At 40.3% G+C, this 26,289-nt stretch overlaps 1 protein-coding gene across 1 annotated transcript in view; it reads left to right on the forward strand.

Annotated features, from left to right (window-relative positions):
* Nucleotides 1–26,289, forward strand: part of LOC113897061 (insulin-like peptide INSL6) — an 82,324-nt gene that overhangs the window by 46,310 nt on the left and 9,725 nt on the right. The window contains exon 2 of the mRNA XM_027549340.1: nt 23,813–25,170. Coding sequence (XP_027405141.1) covers nt 24,897–25,170 — 274 coding nt within the window. The 5' untranslated portion in view covers nt 23,813–24,896. The remainder of the gene's footprint in view (nt 1–23,812; nt 25,171–26,289) is intronic.

Below are 26,289 nucleotides of genomic sequence, written 5' to 3' on the forward strand. Positions count from 1 at the left end.
AAAGTGTTGCACTCAATATGCCAGCAAACTTGAAAAACTCAGCAGTGCCTACAGGATTGGAAAAGGTCAGTTTCCAGTCCACTCCCAAAGAAAGGCAATGCCAAAGAATGTTCAAACTACTGCACAACTGTATTCATCTCAATGCTAGCAAAGTAATGCTCAAGCCAAGTGAGGCTTCAACAGTATATGAACCAAGACCTTTCAAAAGTTCAAGCTGGATTCAGAAAAAGCAGAAGAACCAGAGATCAAATTGCCAACATCCACTGAGTCATCAAAAAAGCAAGAGTTTCAGAAAAACATCCACTTCTGCTTTATCAGCTATGCCAAAGCCTTTGACTGTGTTGATCACAACAAACTATGGAAAATTCTTCAAGAGATGGAAATACCAGACCACCTTACTTGCTTCCTGAGAAATCTGTATGCAGGTCAAGAAGCAATAGTTAGAACCGGACATGGAACAAAGGACTGGTTCCAAATTGGGAAAGGAGTACGTTAAGGCTGTATATTGTCACCCTGCTTATTTAACTTATATGCAGAGTACATCATGTGAAATGCCAGGCTGAAAGAAACACAAGCTGGAATCAAGATTGCTGGGAGAAATATCAATAACCTCAGATATGTAGATGATACCACCCTAGTAGAAAGTGAAGAGGAACTAAAGAGCTTCTTTAGTGATGAAAGTGAAAGAGGAGACTGAAAAAGCTGGCTTAAAACTCAACATTCAAAAAACTACGATCATGGTATCCGGTCCCATCACTTCATGGCAAATAGATGGGGAAACAATGGAAACAGTGAGAGATTTTATTTTCTTGGTCTCCAAAATCACTGCAGATGATGACTGCAGCCATGAAATTAAAAGATGCTTTCTCCTTGGAAGAAAATCTATGACCAATCTAGTCAGCATATTAAAAACCAGAGACATTACTTTGCTGACAAAGGTCTGTCTAGTCAAACCTATGGTTTTTCTAGTAGTCATGTATGGATGTGAGAGTTGGACTATAAAGAAAGCTGAGTGCCAAAGAACTAATGTTTTTGAACTGTGGTCTTGAAGAATACTCTTGAGAGTCTGTTGGACTGCAAGGAGATCCAACCATTCAATCCTAAAGGAAATCAGTCCTAAATATTCATTGGAAGGACTGATGCTGAAGCTGAAACTCCAATACTTTGACTACCTGATGTGAAGAACTGACTCATTTGAAAAGACCCTGATGCTAGGAAAGATTGAAGGCAGGAGGACAAGGGTACAGAGGATGAGATGGTTGGATGGCATCACTGACTCAATGGACATGAGTTTGAGCAAGCTCCCGGAGTTGGTAATGGACAGGGAAGCCTGGCGTGCTGCAGTCCATGGGGTCTCAACAAGTCAGACATGACTGAGTAACTGAACTGACCTGACTTTAAACACTGTGATTTGCTTTAAAGGAATGAAAGAAGTAAAGGGTTAGAAAACATCCTTCAAGGAATAGAGAGGCAGATGTAGAGAATGGACTTGTGAACACAGCGGGGGAAAGAGAGGATGAGATGAATTGAGAGAGTAGTGTTGACATATATACACTACCATGTGCAAAACAGACAAGGTGCGGCAAGCTGCTATATAACACGGGGAGCTCAGGCTGGTGCTCTGTGATGACCAAGAGTGGTGGAATGGATAAGGGATGGGAGCGAGGCAATTTAGGGATACTTATAGCTGATTCACACTGTTGTATAGCAGAAACTAACACAGCATTGTAAAGCAATTATTCTCCAATTAAAAGAAAAAATCATCCTTCAGCTTCAAAGGATGAAGGTGTGTATTATGTAGGTGTGTATGTTAATTATAAAGATCCAAACTATTTTTAAATTTCCAAATCAAATGCTGCTGTGTGGATTGCCTAGTAGGCACTAAGGGGAGTTGACACTTTGGGGTGGTAGGAAAGGCACTGAACTTGTTATCTGAAGTTTTGCTTGAGTCCTACCATAGACTGTTACTGTGATCTCTGCAAAGCAACTCTGAATTTCACCTGTGTGTGTGTGTGTGTGCGCGTGTGCGCATGTCCACGTGCTCAATTGTTTCTGACTCTTTGGGTACTCTGGGACCCACAAGATTCCTCTGTCTATGGGGTTTTCCAGGCAAGAATACTGGAATGGTTGCCATTTCCTCCTCCAAGGGATCTTTCAGACCCAGGGACTGAACTCGTCTCTCCTGCATTGGCAGGCAGGTTCTTTACCACTGAGCCACCTGGGAAGCTCGAATTTTACCTGTAAAATGGACTAAATACTCATGGAATATCCTTATTGTGTCAGAAAAATGAAATCACATTTCTAAAATTTTCAAGAAACTACAAATGACAGTCAAGTGTTAAGAGCCCAAGCTCTCCTGACAGTCTTAGTTTGAACCCTCATCGCCCTCACAACTCTTAAGACTCAGACATATGACTGAATCTGAGTTCCTCTATACCTCATTTATAGTTTGATGATATAAATACTTTATGCAGGTCAGATGACTATAGAGAGGGATGAAAATGAGATAATGCAGACAGTGTTTGGCAGATGATAAGCACTCAATATTTCCTAATACTGTTGTGATATGTTTATTGACATTCTCCAAAATAGGCATATTCCATGTCTATTGCTATTTTCACTCTACCCTATAACTTGATGAGTTCTGCTTTACATGGGAGAAACTGACTGCAAAGCCCTCCCTGTTAAGCAGTTGACTATACACCTTATTTCTCAGAAAATGACTATTCTATGGAAACAGTGACTATATTTGAGAATTTAAACTAGAGTCAATGATGTGATAAGGGACCATATCTGATTGACACATTTCAATGAAACTTCACAAAAAAGGTATAAGTTCAAATGACATTTAGCTGTGCACTAAACGAAGGATATTTACAGAAAAGACCATAACTGAAATCATGGCTATCTTCAAAAATCCAGAATATGAAGTATCTGGCTCTGTGAACAACAACAACAACAACAAAAAAAAACCCTGAACGCAGGAAAATGGGGTGTTCAGAGAAAACTGTGCCTTTTAGAGACATAGTATTGGGCATTTAAAGTAGTTGGTTATTGAAACCAGTAGACTGCAACCCTGGAAGTAAGTGAGAAGGCCTCTCCATTCATTGTGATGAAATGTGCAGATATTCTGCACACACCAAAGAGCAGAAAGAGCACCTTCATCAAAAATTAATAAATCACTTCTTAGAAACAACCGAATCACAGATGAAGGGAGTTCATAATCATATAAAAGCATATAACTATCCCTAGAATCTTAATCAATTTTCTTTTCCACTGATCAGCTTAGCTCAGAATGATTTTCTTTGTCAACTGTTTTTGAGTATCCCTTACTCAAAGAATTACCTATATAGCCAATCTCACCTATCAATCAATGTTAATATAAAAAGTGTAATTTAACTTCATTTATAAGATGGGCAATTTACAACTTACAATTTTGTTCAAATGCTGCTATGAAAATAATATTTTTTGAATTATAACTGAATTATGTTTTTTGAAAGCCTTAAAATGTCATCTCTAGCATGCTAATAAATGCTTGAGAATTATTTGAGAACAATTAATAAGGATTATTTGAGATGTTTCAAGGTTGGTATGTTGGCCAACATTTTAATGTCTTCAATTATATGCAAATTATAAGTGACATTTGATGTCCCTGAATAATAAAGTGTTAAGGAAGGAATAAAGTATCATTCTTCAGCTTCTATATTCATGACTAAACATTTTCATACTAAACTTTCATGCATTCCATTGTTATTGAAGTAGAATAATTAATGTTTATAAAAACCATTGGCTAGAACCTTAGAAGTACTAGTTACAAAATATATTTTCTTTAACATACATACACATTTGTTATTCATCATGTTAATAGTGTAGCCTCATATTACTGACATTAGCTCTTTATAACACATCTAAAGTATTGCATAATCTATTTATGATGAAGACAACTGTAGTTAGGAATTTTAATTCTATCAACTTATTCAGGATTTCATATGTAACAAATTCAATGGAAATAACTGGCAAAATCATTCACATACAAGGCTATACTGATTTAATTGCTTGGGCAGGCAACATAAGCATTGGGAGTTGTTTAAGTTTCCCAAGTGATCCTATGTGTTACAATGCTGGTGAACCTTTAGGATGGGGTAAGCATCCTCATTAGGATTGGGAGGCATGAGCCATTGACTAATCTGAAGGATCACTCATCCTATTCAAGAAAATTTCTAGATTACAGGGTGTGGGGATGGGGATAAGGAGGGTCCTGGGGCAACTCTTACACAATTGCTGAATAGTTTGTAAAAATGTGCTGCTGCTGCTAAGTCGCTTCAGTCGTGTCCGACTCTGTGCAACCCCATAGACGGCAGCCCACCAAGCTCCCATCCCTGGGATTCTCCAGGCAAGAACACTGGAGTGGGTTGCCATTTCCTTCTCCAATGCATGAAAGTGAAAAGTGAAAGTGAAGTCGCTCAGTCGTGTCCGACTCTTAGCGACCCCATGGACTGCAGCCTGCTAGGTTCCTCTGTCCATGGGATTTTCCAGGCAAGAGTACTGGAGTGGGTGCAGATGGCACCATTTATTGGCAAAGGCATCCAGTGCTAAGATGAATATCTGAAGTTTGGTCAACCGTGCTGATGGTTGAATCCTGGCCTTTGTGAGCAACATCAGAGTTAAGGGATGGGGTGTTGTTTCAGGACATATATGGAAATGATATCATCCATAAAGTATACTGACTCCCACTGTTGTCCACTTGTGCAGGCTTGCTCAGTCACTTAGTCAAGTTTGACTCTTTTCTGACCCCAGGGACTGTGGTCTGCCAGGCTCCTCAGTCCATGGGATTTTTCAGGCAAGAAAACTGGAGTGGGTTAGCATTTCCTCTTCCAGGGGATCTAGTTGATCCAAAAAGACTTCCCAGGCAGCAAGGGGTCCAGCAGAGGGGAGCACCCCTGCACATTGTGCCATCTGCCAAGGGTTTGAGGACAGCGAAGGCCACCCCCTTCCAGAGGTTTAAGTCATTCTACAGCTTGTCGGGTGCTGCTTCCATGACCCAAGGCATAATGGGCAGCTAGATATGGAGGGTCACAGGACCATGGGCTTTAAGAACCTCTATTCCCAGGAAAAGGAGTCGTGGTGGGTGCAGGAGGGCCTAGAGGAGCCAGCCCATGTTGAAGGTCAGGAAGGGCAGCGGTGATGAGATACCCCTCGTCCAAGGTAAGGAGCAATGGCTGCGCTTTGCTGGAGCAGCCGTGAAGAGATACCCCACACCCAAGGTAAGAGAAACCCAAGTAAGACAGTAGGTGTTGCAAGAGGGCATCAGAGGGCAAACACACTGAAACCATACTCATAGAAAACTAGTCAATCTAATCATACTAGGACCACAGCCTTGTCTAATTCAATGAAACTAAGCCATGCCCGTGGGGCAACCCAAGATGGGCGGGTCATGGTGGAGAGATCTGACAGAATGTGGTCCACTGGAGAAGGGAATGGCAAACCACTTCAGTATTCTTGCCTTGAGAACCCCATGAACAGTATGAAAAGGCAAAATGATAGGATACTGAAAGAGAAACTCCCCAGGTCAGTAGGTACCCAATATGCTACTGGAGATCAGTGGAGAAATAACTCTAGAAAGAATGAAGGGATGGAGCCGAAGCAAAAAGAATACCCAGCTATGGATGTGACTGGTGATAGAAGCAAGGTCCGATGCTATAAAGAGCAATATTGCATAGGAACCTGGAATGTCAGGTCCATGAATCAAGGCAAATTGGAAATGGTCAGTCAAGAGATGGAAAGGGTGAATGTTGACATTCTATGAATCAGCGAACTGAAATGGACTGGAATGGCTGAATTTAACTGAGATGACCATTATATCTACTACTGCAAGCAAGAATCCCTCAGAAGAAATGGAGTAGCCATCATGGTCAACAAAAGAGTCCGAAATGCAGTACTTGGATGCAATCTCAAAAATAACAGAATGATCTCTGTTCGTTTCCAAGGCAAACCATTCAATATCACAGTAATCCAAGTCTATGCCCTAACCAGTAATGCTGAAGAAGCTGAAGTTGAACGGTTCTATGAAGACCTACAAGACCTTTTAGAACTAACACCCAAAAAAGATGTCCTTTTCATTACAGGGGACTGGAATGCAAAAGTAGGAAGTCAAGAAACACCTGGAGTAACAGGTAAATTTGGTCTTGGAATACGGAATGAAGCAGGGCAAAAACTAATAGAGTTTTGCAAGAAAATGCACTGGTCATAACAAACACCCTCTTCCAACAACACAAGAGAAGACTCTATACATGGACGTCACCAGATGGTCAACACTGAAATCAGATTGATTATATTCTTTGCAACCAAAGATGGAGAAGCTCTATACAGTCAGCAAAAACAAGACCAGGAGCTGATTGTGGCTCAGACTATGAACTCTTTATTGCCAAATTCAGACTTAAATTGAAGAAAGTAGGGAAAACCATTAAACCATTCAGGTATGACCTAAATCAAATCCCTTCTGATTATACAGTGGAAGTGAGAAATAGATTTAAGGGCCTAGATCTGATAGATAGAGTGCCTGATGAACTATGGAATGAGGTTCGTGACATTGTACAGGAGACAGGGATCAAGACCATCCCCATGGAAAAGAAATGCAAAAAAGCAAAATGGCTGTCTTGGGAGGCCTTACAAATAGCTGTGAAAAGAAGAGAAGCGAAAAGCAAAGGAGAAAAGGAAAGATATAAACATCTGAATGCAGAGTTCCAAAGAATAGCAAGAAGAGATAAGAAAGCCTTCTCCAGAGATCAATGCAAAGAAATAGAGGAAAACAACAGGATGGGAAAGACTAGAGATCTCTGGAAAATCAGAGATACCAAAGGAACATTTCATGCAAAGATGGGCTCAATAAAGGACAGAAATGGTATGGACCTAACAGAAGCAGAAGATATTAAGAAGAGATGGCAAGAATACACAGAAGAACTGTACAAAAAAGATCATCACTGCCGGGGTCCAGCCCTGGCTGATCCAGGGTATTCGAAGGGGAGATGGCTTCGGCGACTATTTAAATATTCATCAAAGATATAAAGAGTAATAGAATGAGGATAGCTCAGTGGGAAAATTCAGTGGAGAAAAGAGGCTGAGTGGCTTGGTTTACGCGGGAGACCAATAAAACTTCAAAACAAGAAGTTTGCACCACTTACGTAGGCCGCAGGCGTCCTTCCGTTCTCCCGAAGGAGAGGAGACACTGAGGCCTCCCCGGTCTGATTTTAGAAGCCCAGGCATAATTAGTAAGCATGGTGGGTTCCGCGCTCCAGATGGAAACTCAGCCAGAGTGAGAGGGAGAGCGACATTGGGAGACCAGTCTTTTGAGGAACTGATCCCAATTCTTTATTTTCCAGAGTCTGTTTTTATACACTGAGATGTTATACAAAAGTCATGTGGGGACAGCAGTCCTGACTTTTATTAAAGTCAGGTGCTTCACACAAATGTATACAGAGGTCTTAGGGGTGTTACATCATCTTCTGGCCAGGGGGGCCTGCTGACAATTTACGACCCTTTCCTTGTGACAGTGGTCAGTCAACCAGAACACTTTTTTCTCCAAGGGTGATTATTCTTAAAACAGACGCCACCCAAATAAAGTTACATTCCCATAGGGTGAGGGTGTAGTGGGTTTAAGGAAAGAATTCACTTAGCCTAAGGTCTGACATGATTAATATCAAAGGTTAATACTTATTTCTTCTATATATTCATTAATGTGTGTAAGGGCAGGGGATGTGGAGTCTTAGCAACAAACGTTGGCTCAACAAATGAAAAACCCTTCACCAATACAATTTCTAATCAGCCCACTATACATATACTAATAATTTTCTAACTTCTCTAAAGAACCTGTTTTTAGAAGGTTTAAAGCATCTCGTGCCTCTCACGGTTGGGAGGCTGTGAGCAATCACATGTGGCTGGACAAGCCTGTCAGGCAGGCTAGAGAACCTTCAGAGGAGTTTGTAGGTTGAAACACTCCTGTCATGCCCAGGAATTATTATTAACTGGAGCTCTAAGTTAACTCCTTCTCTGAAAGAGGTGGTGGGAGACAGCCCCCCATAAAGTCAGAGGTGTAGGGGAGAGCACAAAGTAGTAAAGTAGGCAGGCTCTGGTTATGGGGGTAGATGATCGAGAATTTCCAGGGGGACTCCTGAGGCTCCATCCTGCCTTTGCGTATATCGAGCCTCCTTCCTCATGACCTTTGTCATGGGCGGAGTGCCTCACGCCGGCCTCCAACACATCACGACCCAGATAATCACGATGGTGTGATCACTGACCTAGAGCCAGACATCCTGGAATGTGAAGTCAAGTGGGCCTTAGAAAGCATCACTACAAACAAAGCTAGTGGAGGTGATGGAATTCCAGTTGAGCTAGTCCAAATCCTGAAAGATGATGCTGTGAAAGTGCTGCACTCAATATGCCAGCAAATTTGGAAAACTCAGCAGTGGCCACAGGACTGGAAAAGGTCAGTTTTCATTCCAATCCCAAAGAAAGGCAATGCCAAAGAATGCTCAAACTACCGCACAACTGCACTCATCTCATACGCTAGTAAAGTAATGCTCAAAATTCTCCAAGCCAGGCTTCAGCAATATGTGAATCGTGAACTTTCTGATGTTCAAGCTGGTTTTAGAAAAGGCAGAGGAACCAGAGATCAAATTGCCAACATCCGCTGGATCATGGAAAAAGCAAGAGAGTTCCAGAAAAACATCTATTTCTGCTTTATTGACTATGCCAAAGGCTTTGACTGTGTGGATCACAATAAACTGTGGAAAATTCTGAAAGAGATGGGAATACCAGACCACCTGACCTGCCTCTTGAGAAATCTGTATGCAGGTAAGGAAGCCACAGTTAGAACTGGACATGGAACAACAGACTGGTTCTAAATAAGAAAAGGAGTACGTCAAGGCTGTATATTGTTACCCTGTTTATTTAACTTATATGCAGAGTACATCATGAGAAATGCTGGACTGGAAGAAACACAAGCTGGAATCAAGATTGCCGGGAGAAATATCAACAACCTCAGATATGCAGATGACACCACCCTTATGGCAGAAAGTGAAGAGGAACTCAAAAGCCTCTTGATGAAAGTGAAAGTGGAGAGTGAAAAAGTTGGCTTAAAGCTCAACATTCAGAAAACTAAGATCGTGGCATCTGGTCCCATCATTTCATGGGAAATAGATGGGGAAACAGTGGAAACAGTGTCAGACTTTATTTTTCTGGGCTCCAAAATCATACAGATGGTGACTGCAGCCATGAAATTAAAAGACGCTTACTCCTTGGTAGGAAAGTTATGACCAACCTAGATAGCATATTCAAAAGCAGAGACATTACTTTGCCAACAAAGGTCCATCTAGTCAAGGCTATGGTTTTTCCTGTCGTCATGTATGGATGTGAGAGTTGGACTGTGAAGAAGGCTGAGCGCCCAAGAATTGATGCTTTTGAACTGTGGTGTTGGAGAAGACTCTTGAGAGTCCCTTGGACTGCAAGGAGATCCAACCAGTCCATTCTGAAGGAGATCAGCCCTGGGATTTCTTTGGAAGGAATGATGCTAAAGCTGAAACTCCAGTAGTTTGGCCAACTCATGCAAAGAGTTGACTCACTGGAAAAGACTCATGCCGGGAGGGACTGGGGGAAGGAGGAGAAGGTGAAGACAGAGGATGAGATGGCTAGATGGCATCACTGCCTCAATGGACGTGAGTCTCAGTGAACTCCGGGAGTTGGTGATGGACAGGGAGGCCTGGCGTGCTTCGATTCATGGGGTCACAAAGAGTCGGACATGACTGAGCGACTGATCTGATCTGATCTGATCTGATACAATATGATATGCAACAGGTCTACAATATAGTGATTTTCAATTTTAATGTGTAATGCTCCATTTATACTTAATACAAAATATTGACTATATTCCCTGTGTAGAATATTTCTGTAGAATTTTTATTTTATGACTAAAAATTTACACCTCTTACTCCTCTACCTCTACTGTGTACCTACACACTCTCCTTTCCCCACTGGTAACCACTAACTTGTTCTCTGTATCTGTGAGCCTGCTTGTTTTTGTTGCATCCCTGATTCGCTGTGTTTTTATATTCTACATAGGAGTGCTATCATACAGTATTTGTATTTCTCTTAATACAAATTCACTTAAGTGAAATTCACTTAGCATAACGCCTTCTAAGTCCACCCATTCTGCTGCAAATGGCAAAATTTCATTCTTTTTGTTAAGGCAGATTACTATTTTTTTTGGGCGGGGTGTGTGTATCACATCTTCTTTATCTATTTATCTGCTGTTGGACACTTGTTTGTTTCCATATTATAACAACTGTAAATAACACTATGAGCATTGGTGTTCAAGTATCTTTTAGAATTGGTGTTTTTTTCTTTTCCCAGATATGTACCCAGGAATGGAATTGCTGGGTAATATGGTAGCTCTAGTTTTAGTTTTTTTGTGAAACCTCCATACTATTTCACACTGGTGCACTAATTTACATTTCTACCAACACTGCTGAGACATCATCAATCTAAATAACATTATACTTACTAAGGAGATTGAATCAATAATGAAGTACCTATCAAGAAAGAAAAACCTGAGACAAGATAGCCTCACTGGAGAATTCTACCAAATGTTTTAAAGAATTAAAACCAATCATTCTCAAACTCATACAAAAAAACTGAAGAATTAAAACACTTCCTACCTCATTCTCAGGACCAAAATTACATAATCCCAAAGCCAGACAAAGACACTACATAGGAAACTACAGGCCAATATCCTTTACTGATGCCAAAATCCTTAATAAAAAACAGCAAACTGAATTCAACTGGATATTAAAAGGATGATACACAGTGACTAAGTGAAATTTATTCCTGGAATGCACGGATAGTTCAACATATGAAAATCAATGAATGTATTACACTACATTAATAGAACGATGGGACCAAAAACATGTAATAAAAGCATGACAGCAGGGGAAGGTGAGGGTGGGGCAAATTGAGAAAGTAGTGTTGACACATACACACTGCCATGTGTAAAAAATAGCCAGCTAGTGGGAAGCTGCTGTATAACACAGGGAGCCCAGCCTGGTGCTCTGTGACAACCCGAGAGGGGTGGGGGGGTGTGTGGGGTAGTATTATGGGAAGGAGGCTCACGAGGGAGGGGATATATATATATATAGAGAGAGAGAGAGAGAGAGAGAGAGAGAGAAAGAGAGAGAGAGAGAGAGAGCTGATTTGTATTGTTCTATTGCATAAAACACTACACTCTAAAGCAATCATCCTTTAATTAAAAAAAAAAATGACATAACTCAATACTATTTCATGATTAAAAACAACCAACAAACAAGGAATGGAAATATACTGCCTAAGCCTGATAAAGTCTACGTATGAAAAACCCATACTTAACATCATTCTCAGTGAAGGACTGAAAGCTTATCCCCTAAGAGCAGTAACAAGATATTTCATATTTATTTTAGACTAGGGAAATGACGTTAGACAAAAAGCAATTTCAAGCAATTTTCTTATTTGAATTCAAAATGGGTTGTAAAGCAGTCCAAAACCACAATTTTGTTTGCACCAACCTAATAATTAACTTATGTTGTGAAAAAAAGGTTGTAACAACAACAACAAAAAACCTTTTCTTAAATATGTATGATACAGAATGATTGTTGATTTCACATCTACATGTATATTCTCAATGATGCATTTACCTAGGTCCAAATCAGTTCAGTTCAGTTCAGTTCAGTCACTCAGTCATGTCCGACTCTTTGCGACCCTATGAATCACAGGTCCAAATTAGGCCCCACTAATCATTAGAATATGAGAAATCATTCCTAGTGTTCACATTTTTCAAATGTTATGGAACAATATTGTCTTCCCACATCATATTTTTTCTCAAAAATCAATTTTTTTTCCTGCTAAAGAAGCTGTTTTAAAAAAATCAATGGTATTATTGCATGAATTACTTTTGTATCTTATTAACTTCATAATGATTTTAAAAGCTTTATTATTTAACTGACATACGTAGCTTTATATACACCTAACACCAGGTACAAACAAAAGTAATAAAAATGTTTAATCAAGCTTGTTGGTATAGACTATTTAAACATTAAACCACAAACCTTGTAATTTTCTACTTGAGCCATAGCAGGTTTTATTTTCCCTGCTGAACTAATGTTTGAAAGTAATCAGATTCAATACCAGATACAATTAGATTTTTGTGCCCAAATGAACTCAACTGTTTTTCAAGTTATAGTACTTTCATGCTTCTAAGAAATTCAAGTAAATATATTTAAGTGACATAAATGAAGTCACAAAGTGAACAGAAAAAGAAATCAATGTTTTTTTCCTTAGAAAAGAACTAGATTGGGGAAAAAAAAAACACAGTAAAGTTTACCATTTTAGAATTTATGGAACATTCATGTAAGCAAAATAAACTTGTGAAATGATATGAACATTTGTTAAAATCGTAAACCAGCATGGTATTAATAGTCAATTTCTTTAATCTATTTATTGATACATAGTTAGCTAGTATTTTGGGGCTTTTTTAGAGAAAATGTACTTATAACAAGTTAATCTCCTCCATCAAATGTCTGGAGATGAAGAATAACAGAAGATGAAAAATCACATTTCCTATATTGCAAATCCCTAGGCATGGCTAGTCATAAGCAAATCTCTGAAGTTCATCATGTTCTCCCTGAGGCCTCCTCCCAAAGAGCTCCTTATTGAAGAAGCAGAGACCAACAGAATGTAACTCTTTAGGGAGAAAGTCAGTATTCTTGCCTGGAGAATCCCAGGGACAGAGGAGCCTGGTGGGCTGGCATTTGTGGGGTCGCACAGTCAGATATGACTGATGCGACTTAGCAGCAGCAGCAGGGAGAAAGTCAATATTTTTTCAAGAGTTATACTTTCATCATGAAATCTTTGTTGCTGATTTTAACATTTCCATTCATATATCATTTATTCCCCAGCATAGCTCATTGTCAATTCCAGAACTCCATTTGCTCTGAGGTCCACTCCTCATCCCACTAGTTTTCACATCATACTTAACTAATAACACTGAAGTTTCACCATCATCTGGTGACTCAGTTAAATTTCATCTGCTAGTACATACCACTACTCCTGCCTATCTTTTCCTCCATTTTAAATGGAAAAGTATCCCCAAAATGTAACCCCTCTACCTGTCTGTATGTTATGACCATGGCTTTCTTATTCCTGAAAGACTGTGTCTACGTGTAACAGGCATGAATTTGTAAGCAGTCTCTGGTGTGAAAGAAATACACAACTATTTTATTCTCAACAGATTGATATGTTTAAATGCTGTCAATGAATTGGAAATTTAGCATCAGACATTATTCTAATGGAACTCCCCTATTAAGCTGTGCTTGAAACCCAGAGTTTTAGCACCAAAGCACTAAGTCCCCAAGACCCATAGTTTCAACAGTTTCCACCATGACACCTACTATTCTAGCCTGCATGGTGTCTCCATTAAAGGTCTTACCTCTCTTGCTGGAGTCAACAGAACTTTGCCAAATGTGCGTGTTTTCTGCTCAGGGTCTGTTTCCCTAGGTATACCATATAGCCATTCCTTCTAAGGCTCCCCCTCTCCATGTCACTGCCACTCAGCACTGCACAGCAGTAATTCTTTATTTCAGGACTCTAGTCCATCATCCTCTTTCCATTACAAGGAAATTCTTCCCTTTAACCCCTCAACCATCTCTCCTCTTCCTCTCCATTTCTCTCTTACTTGGCCATTGGGGACACCTGCCTAATTTTGGCCTCCTCCCGTATTTAGGGGTCATGGGAAGAGTAACTTTAAGCAATCTCTGTTTTCTGCCCTGCAAAAGTCCATCAGGAAGGAAACAGTTAGGCTCTGGATACCTGGTTAAAACTTGTGGGGAGATGGTATAAGAGGTTGAAAGGAAAAAATATAGGGGAAAATGTAATGTCTCAATTATTTTGCCACACTCTTTGACCTTGCACATCATCCACCTTTCCTTCTGCATGGGAATTTTCCTCTGTTTCTAATATTTTTCAGTAAACAAAGAAAACTGTTTTTGCATCAACTCTTCCTCTGCCAAATCAATAGAACTTCTGCTAGTTCTTCACCCCTCATTCCCTCTGGGACCCACTATGAACTGTTCCCTATCTGAATCTTAGCATATTAAATTCCACACTGGTCTCCAATCCCAAATTTTAATTTGCTTCTCTTTTACTTCTCTTTCACATTTCACTCCACTGATGATCCCTCTTCAGAAAATTATCTTCCCTTTTTGCTTTTATAAAAAGCAGAAGGACATCATCCTCTATAATTCTTGTTTTCTCCTTCTTTATCTCTTCTCTTGCTTCTTACCACATGAAATTCCCTCTTCTTTACTTTGACACTGTATGCCCTGTCCATCAGTTGGAGAGTTGATTTAATTTTATTTAACTCACAACTCTTTGCTGTTGATTTCTGAATCTGGATCTCCAGGCTGGATGTCTTAGCATACTTCCAGCCCCATGTTTCCATCTGTTTTGTTAGGAGAATTCCTCTTGAATACTTTACAGTTATCTAAGATTCATCATTTCTTAAGCTTTACTGGGGCTTCCCAGGTGGCACTAGTGGTAAAGAACCCATCTGCTAATCCAGGTTTGATTTCTAAATCGGGTAGATCCCCTGGAGGGAGGGCATGGCAAACCAATCCAGCATTCCTGCCTCGAGAATCCCATGGACAGAGGACACTGGCGGGCTACAGTCTATAGGGACTCAAAGAATCATACACAACTGAAGCGACTTAACATATGCAAAGCTTTACTGTAGGATTAAATTCCCCTCATGATTCTTCAATGTCATCAGCTTTTCATTCTCTACAGCTCAAAGCCCTGGTCTTCCTGACATACAATGGCAAAAAGGCACATGATTTTCAACATTGCTCATTATTAGAGAAATGCAAATCAAAACTACAAGGAGGTAACACCTTACACCATTCGGAATGGCCATCATTAAAAAAGTCTACAAATAACAAATGCTGGAGAGGGTGTGGAGAAAAGGGAAACTTTCTACACTGTTCCACTATGGAAAACAGTATGAAGATTCCCCAGAAAAGTAGAATTATCATATGATCGAGAAATCCCACTCCTGGACATATATCTGGACAAAACTATAATGCAAAAAGATACATTTACCCTTATGTTCATAGCAGCAGTATTCATAAAGGAGAAGACATGGAAACAACCTAAATGTCCATCAACAGATGAATGAATGAAGAAGACATGGTACATATATACAATAAAATACTACTCAGACATAAAAATGAACAAAATAATACTATTTGTAGCAACATGGATGCAACTAGAGATCATTTTACTAAGTGAAGTAAATCAGAAAGAGAAAGACAAATACCACAAATATATATCACTTATATGTAGAATCTAAAATATGACACAGATGAACCTATCTACAAAACATAAACAAACTCACAGACATAAAGAACAGACTCATGGTTGCCAAAGTGGTGGAGGGGACGGAAAGGAATGGAGTAGGCTTTTGGCAACTCATGGTTGCCAAAGTGGTGGAGGGGACAGAAAGGAATGGAGTAGGAATGGAGTAGTAAGTAGATAGAAACTATTACATATAGAATAGATAAACAATAAGGCCTTACTGTACAGGACAGGGAGCTATATTCAACATCATGAGATAAACCATAATGGAAAAGAATACAAAAAAGAATGTATATATTTTGATATATGTATAACTGAGTAAACTTGCTGTACAGCAGAAATTAACATAATTGTAAGTCAACTGTCCTTCAATTTTTTAAAAATCCCTGGTCTTGTTAAATTCTTCTCTCTCTCCCACATCCAGTTTACATAAAACAAGTCCTCAAATCTAATGATGGTTCATTTAAAAATCACTTTTATGGGTCCTTTCTGTTTATGTCTACTCCTTCCATCCTACTGCTGGGTCTTCACAATTCATTGATCCAAAATGTGGACTTGTAGTTCGTTTCTTCACTTTTGGTTTTTCTTCCTCCACATCTGTATACATTAAGGTCAAGTTATTTAAGCTTCAATTTTAGCTTCCCTGGTGTCTCAGTGGCTAAAGAATTTGCCTGCAATGTAGGAGACCTGGGTTCGATCCCTTGGTTGGGAAGATCCCCTAGAGGAGGGGCATGGCAACCCACTCTAGTATTCTTGCCTGGATAAATCTCATGGACAGAGGAGCCTGGTGGGCTGCAGTCCATGGGGTCTTGAAGAGTTGGACACAAATGAGGAACTAAGCACAGCAGCACATACATTATCCACTAATTATTTTATAACCTCCTGTTCCCCATAGGATAAACAGAAAAAAATCCAAACTCCGTACTCTAAATTTTAAAGCTCCCTTTGTCCTCTAGCAACATTCCATCTTCTACTAATCCTTAACATCACTATTATAGGTTCTTTTACTGACGATATACCTTGCTCACTTGTTTACATGCCTTTGTAGCTTCCATCCTCTCCTCCTGAAGTACCAGACCCACTTTCTGACTACCTACTTTTTCATTGAAGCCTAATTAAGTTCTGTCTCCTAAATGAAGTCTTCCAAGACTACTGAGCTCATACAAGTCTCCCCCTTCTACAAATTATTTTACTTAAATTTCTGCAATTCAACATTTAACCAATGATGTTTTTGCTCCATTATATTTAAACATAATTAGAATAAGAAGTCTAAGCTCCTGGTTTAAAGCTCCTATACTTCACTTATTTCATTTATAGATCCTAAACACAAAAGACTCCCCCCACACCCCACTGACTTAATGGAGAATCTTTTCTTGTAGGACTGGATCATGACTATATTGACTGCATACTATCCTTTATGTACTAGAAGTAAAAATGATTTTAAATGAGTTTCTCATACTCTAGCCAAATTAACAGTCTGGTACCTCAAATGTAAAAAATGCAATAATTATTTTAAAGAACACCAAACCTATTATCTCATTTGATTATCACATTCCAACAAAGTAGCTGCTGCAGCTAAGTTGCTTCAGTCGTGTCTGACTCTGTGCGACCCCATAGACAGCAGGCCACCAGGCTCCTCTGTCCCTGGGATTCTCCAGGCAAGAATACTGGAGTGGGTTGCCATTTCCTTCTTCAATGCATGCATGCATGCTGCTTCAGTCATGTCCGAATCTGTGCGACCCTATGGACAGCAGCCCACCAGGCTCCTCCATCCATAGGAGTCTCCAGGCAAGAATACTGGAGTGGGTTGCCATTTCCTTCTCCACAACAAAGTACAAATGGCAATAATTATACAGCTAATACATATCATTATGTGTTAGGCACTGTATTTTCTCATTTATTATTTCATGTGTTACTTACTGCATTATGTCATATAATCCTTTAATAGCACTGTCAGAAGGCACTACTATTATTACCTACCTTCAACCTACACCACATGTTCTTATATTCATGACATATATTACGTAAACTAGTATAAGATTTCTGCAAATTTGTATAGCTACTTATTCCTATAGCTGAGACCAGCTTCTAAGTGTCTTTATTACCAACAGAGTGAACTTTTAAACCCATTCTGAGGCAATTACTTTAATGTGTGTGCATATATGCTGTTTTTTTTTTTTTTTTGTCCAAATTATTATTTTCTCTAATCTAAGGGTTTGGTCTAAAAGATTTGCTTTTATATTATAACTGGGGCTCCATAGCTCATGGGTTAGAGCACTGGTCTCATAAAAGATTTGCTTTTATAATATCACGTGCCATCATCACCAATCCCAAAGAAAAGCAATGCCAAAGAATGCTCAAACTATTGCACAACTGCACTCATCTCACACACTAGTCAAGTAATGCTCAAAATTCTCCAAGCCAGCCTTCAGCAATACATGAACCATGAACTTCCAGATGTTCAAGCTGGTTTTAGAAAAGGTAGAGGAATCAGAGATCAAATTGCCAACATCTGCTGGATCATGGAAAAAGCAAGAGAGTTCCAGAAAAACATCTATTTCTGCTTTATTGACTATGCCAAAGCCTTTGACTGTGTGGATTACAATAAATTGTGGAAAATTCTGAAAGAGATGGGAATACTTGACCACCTGACCTGCCTCTTGAGAAATCTGTATGCAGGTCAGGAAGCAAGTTAGAACTGGACATGGAACAACAGACTGGTTCCAGATAGGAAAAGGAGTACATCAAGGCTGTATATTGTTACCCTGCTTATTTAACTTATACACAGAGTACATCATGAGAAACGCTGGGCTGGAAGAAACACAAGCTGGAATCAAGATTGCCGGGAAAAATATCAATAACCTCAGATATGCAGATGACACCACCCTTATGGCAGAAAGTGAAGAACTAAAGAGCCTCTTGATGAAAGTGAAAGAGGAAAGTGAAAAAGTTGGCTTAAAACTCAACATTCAGAAAACTACGATCATGGCATCCGGTCCCATCACTTCATGGGAAATAGATGGGGAAACAGTGGAAACAGTGGCTGACTTTGTTTCCTTGGGCTCCAAAATCACTGTAGATGGTGACTGCAGCCATGAAATTAAAAGACACTTACTCCTTGGAAGGAAAGCTATGACCAACCTAGACAGCATATTAAAAAGCAGCGACAATACTTTGTCAACAAAGGTCCATCTAGTCAAGGCTACGGTTTTTCCAGTAGTCATGTATGGATGTGAGAGTTGGACTGTGAAGAAAGCTGAGCACTGAAGAATTGATGCTTTTGAAATGTGGTGTTGGAGAAGACTCTTTAGAGTCCCTTTCAAGGAGATCCAACTAGTCCATCCTAAAGGAGATCAGTCCTGGGTGTTCATTGGAAGGACTGATGTTGAAGCTGAAACTCCAATACTTTGGCCACCTGACATGAAGAGCTGGCTCATTTGAAAAGACCCTGATGCTGGGAAAGATTGAGGGCAGGAGAAGAGGACGACAGAGGATGAGATGGTTGGATGGCATCACTGACTCAATGGACATGGATTTGGGTAGACTCCGGGAGTTGGTGATGGACAGGGAGGCCTGGCGTGCTGCAGTTCATAGGGTAGCAAAGAGTTGGATACAACTGAGCGACTGAACTGAACTGATCATCGCCAAACAGATTCATTGTTTTTGTAATATTTTTCTTTGACAAATTATGGTTATATGAAGTAGTTTAACAGTTTGTACTCCAGGGACAGACTGACTGTTTTTAATCAGACTTCTACCCCTTACTAACTCTCTCATTTTAGGCAAGTTTTGTAATCTAAGATGAGCTCCCTCTTGTCTATAAGCTAGAGATAATTACAAGACTATTTGATATGATTACTACAGGATTAAATGGGGTAAAACGTGTACAAGCACTTAGATTACTGCCTGACATACAGTAATCACTCAACAAATGATGTACTGTTATTATTGTTCTTTCAAAACATATTTGAATACATATTACTTAACATATAATTGAATACATATTTTTGTATATATTCAAGAATACAGACTTAGTATAAATACCAAGAATAAAGTGTTAATGAGACCAGCATTATAGTGGGGAAAACAGACAATCAATTGGACAGAAAGCAAAAAAGTAAATAATGGAGATATTATCTACTAGCTGTTTTATAATCTAGCAAGTATTAATTATAGTTACTATTATTAATTGTACCCACATTTAATACTGCTAAGATAAAAATTTTAAGGACTCAATCATGGGAATCATATTTCCCACATGAAGATATCAACATAAAATGCTAAAATAACTTGAAAACAAATATTCTAGTATAATTACTAACAATTCCATATTCTTCTTGTATAAATGGAATTTTATTTTATAAAAACTCAAATGAGCTCTTTTGGATAGCTCCAATTTTATGACAATGTTCTGGAATAAGGTAGACAGGAAAAAGTGAAAGTGAAAGTTACTCAGTCATATCCGACTCTTTGTGATCCCATGGACTGTAGCCCACCAGGCTCCTCTGCCCATGGAATTCTCCATGCTAGAATACTGGAGTGAGTAGCCTGTTTCCTTCTCCAGGGGATCTTCCCAACCCAGGTCTCCCACATTGCAGGCGGATTCTTTACTAGCTGAGCTACCAGGGAAGCACAGCTAGGATAGTATATTAACAAATAAGTCATTCAGTAATAATAGCAACTTATTCAAAATAAGTCATTTCACTAATAATTTGTTCAGTTCAGTAAGTTTGTTGACTCTTGATCAGTTCAGTCACTCAGTTGTGTCTGACTCTTTGTGATCCCATGGACTACAGCACACCAGGTCTCCCTGTCCATCACCAACTCCAGGAGTTTACTCAAACTCATGTCTATTGAGTTGGCGATGCCATCCAACCATCTCATCCTCTTTCATCCCCTTCTCCTCCCACCTTCAATCTTTCCCAGCATCAGGGTATTTTCAAATCAGGTGGCCAAAGGATTGGAGTTTCAGCTTCAATATTAGTCCTTCCAACGAACACTCAGGACTGATCTCGTTGCCATCCAAGGGACTCTCAAGAGTCTTCTCCAACACCACATTTCAAAAGCATCAATTCTTCGGCATTCAGCTTTCTTTATAGTCCAACTCTCACATCCATACATGACTACTGGAAAAACCATAGCCTTGACTAGACAGACATTTGTTGGCAAAGTAACATCTCTGCTTTTTAACATGCTGTCTAGGTTGGTCATAGCTTTTCTCCCAAGGAGTAAGCGTCTTTTAATTTCACGGTTACAGTCACCATCTGCAGTGTTTTTGGAGCCCCCCAAAATAAAGTCTGCCACTGTTTCTCCATCTATCTGCCATGAAGTAATGGGATCAGATGCCATGATCTTAGTTTTCTGAATGTTGAGTTTTAAGCCAACTTTTTCACTTTCCTCTTTCACTTTCATCAAGAGGCTCTTTAGTTCTTCGCTTTCTGCCATGAGGGTGGTGTCATCTGCATATCTGAGGTTTGACATTTCTCCTGGCAATCTTGATTCCAGCTTGTGCTTCATCCAGCCCAGCATTTCTCATGATGCACTCTGCATATAAGTTAAATAAGCAGGGTGACAATATACAGCCTTGATGTACTTCTTTTCCTATCTGGAACCAGTCTGTTGTTCCATGTCCAGTTCTAACTGTTGCTTCCTGACCTGCATACAGATTTCTCAAGAGGCAGGTCAGGTGGTCAAGTATTCCCATCTCTTTCAGAATTTTCCACAGTTTATTGTAATCCACACAGTCAAAGGCTTTGGCATAGTCAATAAAGCAGAAATAGATGTGTTTCTGGAACTCTCTTGCTTTTTCGATGCCAACATCCAGCAGATGTTGGCAATTCAATCTCTGGTTTCTCTGCCTTTTCTAAATCCACCTTGAACATCTGGAAGTTCATGGTTCACGTACTGTTGAAGCCTGGCTTGGAGAATTTTGAGCATTACTTTACTAGTGTGTGAGATGAGTGCAACTGTGTGGTAGTTTGAGCATTCTTTGGCATTACCTTTCTTTGGGATTTGAATGAAAACTGACCTTTTTCATTCCTGTGGCCACTGCTGAGTTTTCCAAATGTGCTGGCATATTGAGTGCAGCACTTTCACAGCATCATCTTTTAGGATTTGAAAGAACTCAAATGGAATTCCATCACCTCCACTAGTTTTGTTTGTAGTGATGCTTCCTAAGGCCCACTTGACTTCTCATTCTAGGATGTCTGGCTCTAGGTGAGTGATCACACCATCATGATTATCTGGGTTGTGAAGATCTTTTTTGCACAGTTGTTCTGTGTACTCTTGATAATAACAATAATAAGTAGTAGTTGTAGTCAGGAATGTGTTCATTCATTCAATAAATGTTTATTAAGGGTCTACTTAGCAGGCATTGTCCTAGGCACTGAATAATAAATATGAAACAAAAATAATTCCAGTCTTTAATGAGCTTACAACTAGTATAAAAGATAATTACATGATTTAAAAAAAATTCAGCATAGTACAATAAAGAATAATGATGACATAAGTATGAATTAGGATATAAAGGAACAAGTAGTCAAATCTCAGGGAGTTTATTCACTTACTAAATATTATGATTATTGATATGATTAACATTTTACTTATTATTTGTTGACATTGCTATAATTGTTAACATTAAATTATTCCTGAGAATTTTACTATGTTTCACACTGTTCAAGGCAAAGATGCTGCCAAAGTAAACAAAATAAACAAAAATCCCTGTTGTGTAGAGCTTACATTTTTGCGAGACAGAAAACGTGAAGAAGTAAGATATATATAGTATGTCAGTCTTTAATGAAGATGTGCACACTGAAGAAGTACAAAGGAGGATGAGAATACTGAGCTCACAAATAGAACGGGAGTATAGATTTTTGTGTGGTTCGGACATATACTGGTGCTTCCCTACCGGCTCAGCCAACAGGGTAAAGAATCCTCTCGCAATGAAGGAAACGTAGGAGAAGAGGGTTCAATCCCTTGGTGAGGAAGATCCCCTGGAGGAGGGCATGACAACCCACTCCAGTACTCTTGCCTGGAGAATCCCATGGACAGAGGAGCTTGGCAGGCTACAGTTCATAGGGTCACAAAGAGTCTGAAGTGACTTAGCACGGACATAACACATATATTGCTTGAGTGGTTTTTTGTTGTTGTTTGGTTATGTTCTTTAAGAATATATATATTTTTCTCAGTATAATGAATAGTTTCCTTTCTCACAGGGTTTCCCTGGTGAAGTTCTGCTTAGGACTCATAGCCACTACAGTTTATACATGAATTGTTTCTCAAAGTAGGCAATGAAATTGTGCTAATCAAATTACATAAATCTTTTAAAAGATCTGACTGCCCGTTACTAAGTACTCATGGATACCACTGGAAAGTAGGGCAAAGCTGGGCGAACAGAAAACGGAGAAAAGTACACAGAGGCAAAAAGGAGAAGGAGTGAAAAATAACATTGTAATGGGAAGAGTTAAGAGTATCACTGATAATTGCTGGAGCCTCTGAGGCTTTAGTGGAGAAGGAAATGGCAACCCACTCCAGTGTTCTTGCCTCGAGAATCCCAGGGACGGCGGAGCCTGGTGGGCTGCCCTCTATGGGGTCGCACAGAGTCGGACACGACTGAAGCGACTTAGCAGCAGCAGCTGAGGCTTTATTTATTTATTTTTATTTATTTATTTATTTATTTATATATTTTTTAACCCTCCTCCCTCCTCCCTCCCCATACCATCCCTCTGGGTCGTCCCAGTGCACCAGCCCCAAGCATCCAGCATCGTGCATTGAACCTGGACTGGCATCTCGTTTCATACATGACATTTCACATGTTTCAATGCCATTCTCCCAAATCTTCCCACCCTCTCCCTCTCCCACAGAGTCCATTAAGCCAGAAGGAAAAACACCAATACAGTATACTAACGCATATATATGGAATTTAGAAAGATGGTAACGATAACCCTGTATACGAGACAGCAAAAGAGACACTGATGTATAGAACAGCTGAGGCTTTAGTATACTGAAGTTAACTATTCCTGAGACGGCCCCTGACTGCCCCCTTGTGGCTGGTGGGACACCTTCAGCGCCAACACAGTCTAAAAAAATTTCATTTAAAATGACAAGGCAACCTATATGGATTGCGCTGTACTTCCCTGCCCCTTCCCTCTTGATGTAGCAGAATACTATTTTTCTTAGAGGACAAATCCTCTACAAATTTCTGTCACACTCTCGACTAAAATTGTAGTCAGATCGATTTGAGTTGGTAATGGACATGGAAATCTGGCGTGCTGCGGTCCAAGGGGTCGCAGTCGGACACGACTGAGTGACTGAACTGAACTGAACTGAGACCTAAAGGGAGCACGCTCATGCCCTGTCATGCATCATCAATTTCTCCCAACAGGAAAAGACAATTGCCTACATCTCCAAGAAAACAGGGCGCTATTTAAAATACAGCAGAAAGAAGAAAACTTCTCTCTGGTCCACAGATCTCAGCCAATCAGAGATTAAGCAACACAGCCAATTAGAAGACTCCACACTTTGGACTCCCAGCTTCCCCAGTGGATCCTTTGGTTATCACATCCAGTCCCACCTTCCCCCTTTTCCCTACAAAAGCAAGTTCTTCTTCCTAGTTCTCTGAATTTGCATACGGTCCATGACAGTGCACATATGCTGAATTGCATTCCTCTGGCTATTTCTAAATAAATTCACCTTTGCTGATAAAATAACTGACTATTATTAATGTTGACACTATAATTTTGCAATGGACAATCCTTTACAATCCATGGCCAAAAGAACCTTTTATCTCAAATACTCTGTTTTGAAGATTGAGACTAAGGCCCATTTCTCCCCGTAAAAGTGGTAGGAATTTCCTCAGGAAGCTTTGCATCTGCCTTTAAAACGTACACACAAGTTTTAATATATCTTACACCCAACAATTCGTCAGGCCCTGAGGTACAATTAGAAGCAATGTCACAACCACTGCTTTCATGAAACCTGCAAACTAGGGAAAGAAGTTATCAAACAACTGCACAAATAAATGTGAGCAAACCTACCGAGATAAATACCATGAAGAAAAGGAAAGGTTTCTTGAAGGAGGCGACGTCCCATTAGCAAGCAGGCAAAAGAGGCGGGAAATCCATTTCACTAGAGGGAGGCTTTATCCGTTAGTCACGGCCCCATATTTCATTTGATAAATCTTCCTAGTGAGGGTAGAGAGAAAAACGAACCATTTTCAGAACTAACAGCTTGCCACCTGGGGCAGCCTGAGGGCCCTGGGAAATTCGGGAAGCTTAGGTAGCGCCTCCACAGCTGCCCTCGTCTTGACTCGAAGTTCTCGCGAGATCTGGAGACGAAGATCAGAAGGTGCGCACCTCGCCTTGAAGTTCTCGCGAGGTCCGCACGCGAAGATCAGAAGACTGTCCACGTGCACAGTCGTGCAGGACGGCAGTTAGAGCGCGCGGCGGACCTGGCTTGGGGACCCAGGGATGCCGCGGTTCCTCTATCTGTGTCTCGGGCTCCTGCTGGTTCGAGTCTCCCGTGAGCTGAACGACATTAGCAGAGCCAGGAGATTGTGCGGCCGGCATCTACTGCATGAGATAGTAAAACTCTGTGGCGATGTTAACTGGAGCCACGTTGAGAAGGAAAAGCCTTTCACACAGCTGCTTTCCCAGGCCTCAGAAAAGGTTGAAAGCTTCATTCCTGACCGGTCAGAAAGCTCCCAAACCACTTTTCCGGTCTGGAGGAGAGCAACAAACCCAGGTGAAAATCTAAACCAAAGGCATGTTTGTTCATCTTTGTACATTTCTTATTCTCGAATTCGCTCTGCCAGCCATTTAACTTCAGGAAGTGGAATTTGTGCCTAATATACATACACACGGAGAATGCAATGGCACCCCACTCCAGTACTCTTGCCTGGAAAATCCCATGGACGGAGGAGCCTGGTGGGCTGCAGTCCATGGGGTCGCGAAGAGTTGGACACAACTGAGCGACTTCACTTTCACTTTTCACTTTCATGTATTGGAGAAGGAAATGGCAACCCACTCCAGTGTTCTTGCCTGGAGAATCCTAGGGACGGGGGAGCCTGGTGGGCTGCCGTCTATGGGGTCGCACAGAGTCGGACACAACTGAAGCGACTTAGCAGCAGCAGCATACATACACAATCTCTGTGAAGCTTTTTTTTTTTTTTTTAATTTAACTTCAGGGAAAGAAATGCACAAATGTAAAGTCTACAAAGTTGTATAAGTTTCCCAACTTTCCCTTCTTGCCGTGCCCTTGTCACCTGGCAATCTCTATTTTGTCCTTTAACGCCTAATTATAGGTATCACCTTCCCTGGGAACTTGTGGCTCAAACGGTAAAGAATCTCCTGCCGTGCAGGAACCACAGGTTCAATCCCTGAGTGGGGAAGATCCCCTGGAGAAGGGAGTGGCAACCCACTCCAATATTCTTGGCTGGAGAATTCCATGGACAGAGGAGCCTAGTGGGCTACAGTCCATGAGGTTGCAAAGAGTCAGATACGACTGAAGCTACTTGGCACACACACACAGGAATGTATGTTTTATATGAAATGCCCAGCAGAGGGCCAAGCATAGAGTATATGCTTAAGGTATATTGAATTTATACAAAATGCTTTTAAGCAGTCTTTAGGAAGAACATGCAGAAGGCAATGGCACCCCACTCCAGTACTCTTGCCTGGAAAATCCCATGGATGGAGGAGTCTGGTAGGCTGCAGTCCATGGGGTCGCTAAGAGTCGGACACGACTTCACTTTCACTTTCTGTTTTTACATTTTGTGGCTAATGCATTTTAGTCCCAATACATTTGCTGTTTTAAAAGAAAGTGCTCTTTATTTGTAAACAGTTGCCTAGAGTGTATAGTTTA

This window comes from Bos indicus x Bos taurus, chromosome 8 (assembly GCF_003369695.1).
Source record: "Bos indicus x Bos taurus breed Angus x Brahman F1 hybrid chromosome 8, Bos_hybrid_MaternalHap_v2.0, whole genome shotgun sequence".
In the NCBI taxonomy this organism is placed as follows: Eukaryota; Metazoa; Chordata; class Mammalia; order Artiodactyla; family Bovidae; genus Bos; species Bos indicus x Bos taurus.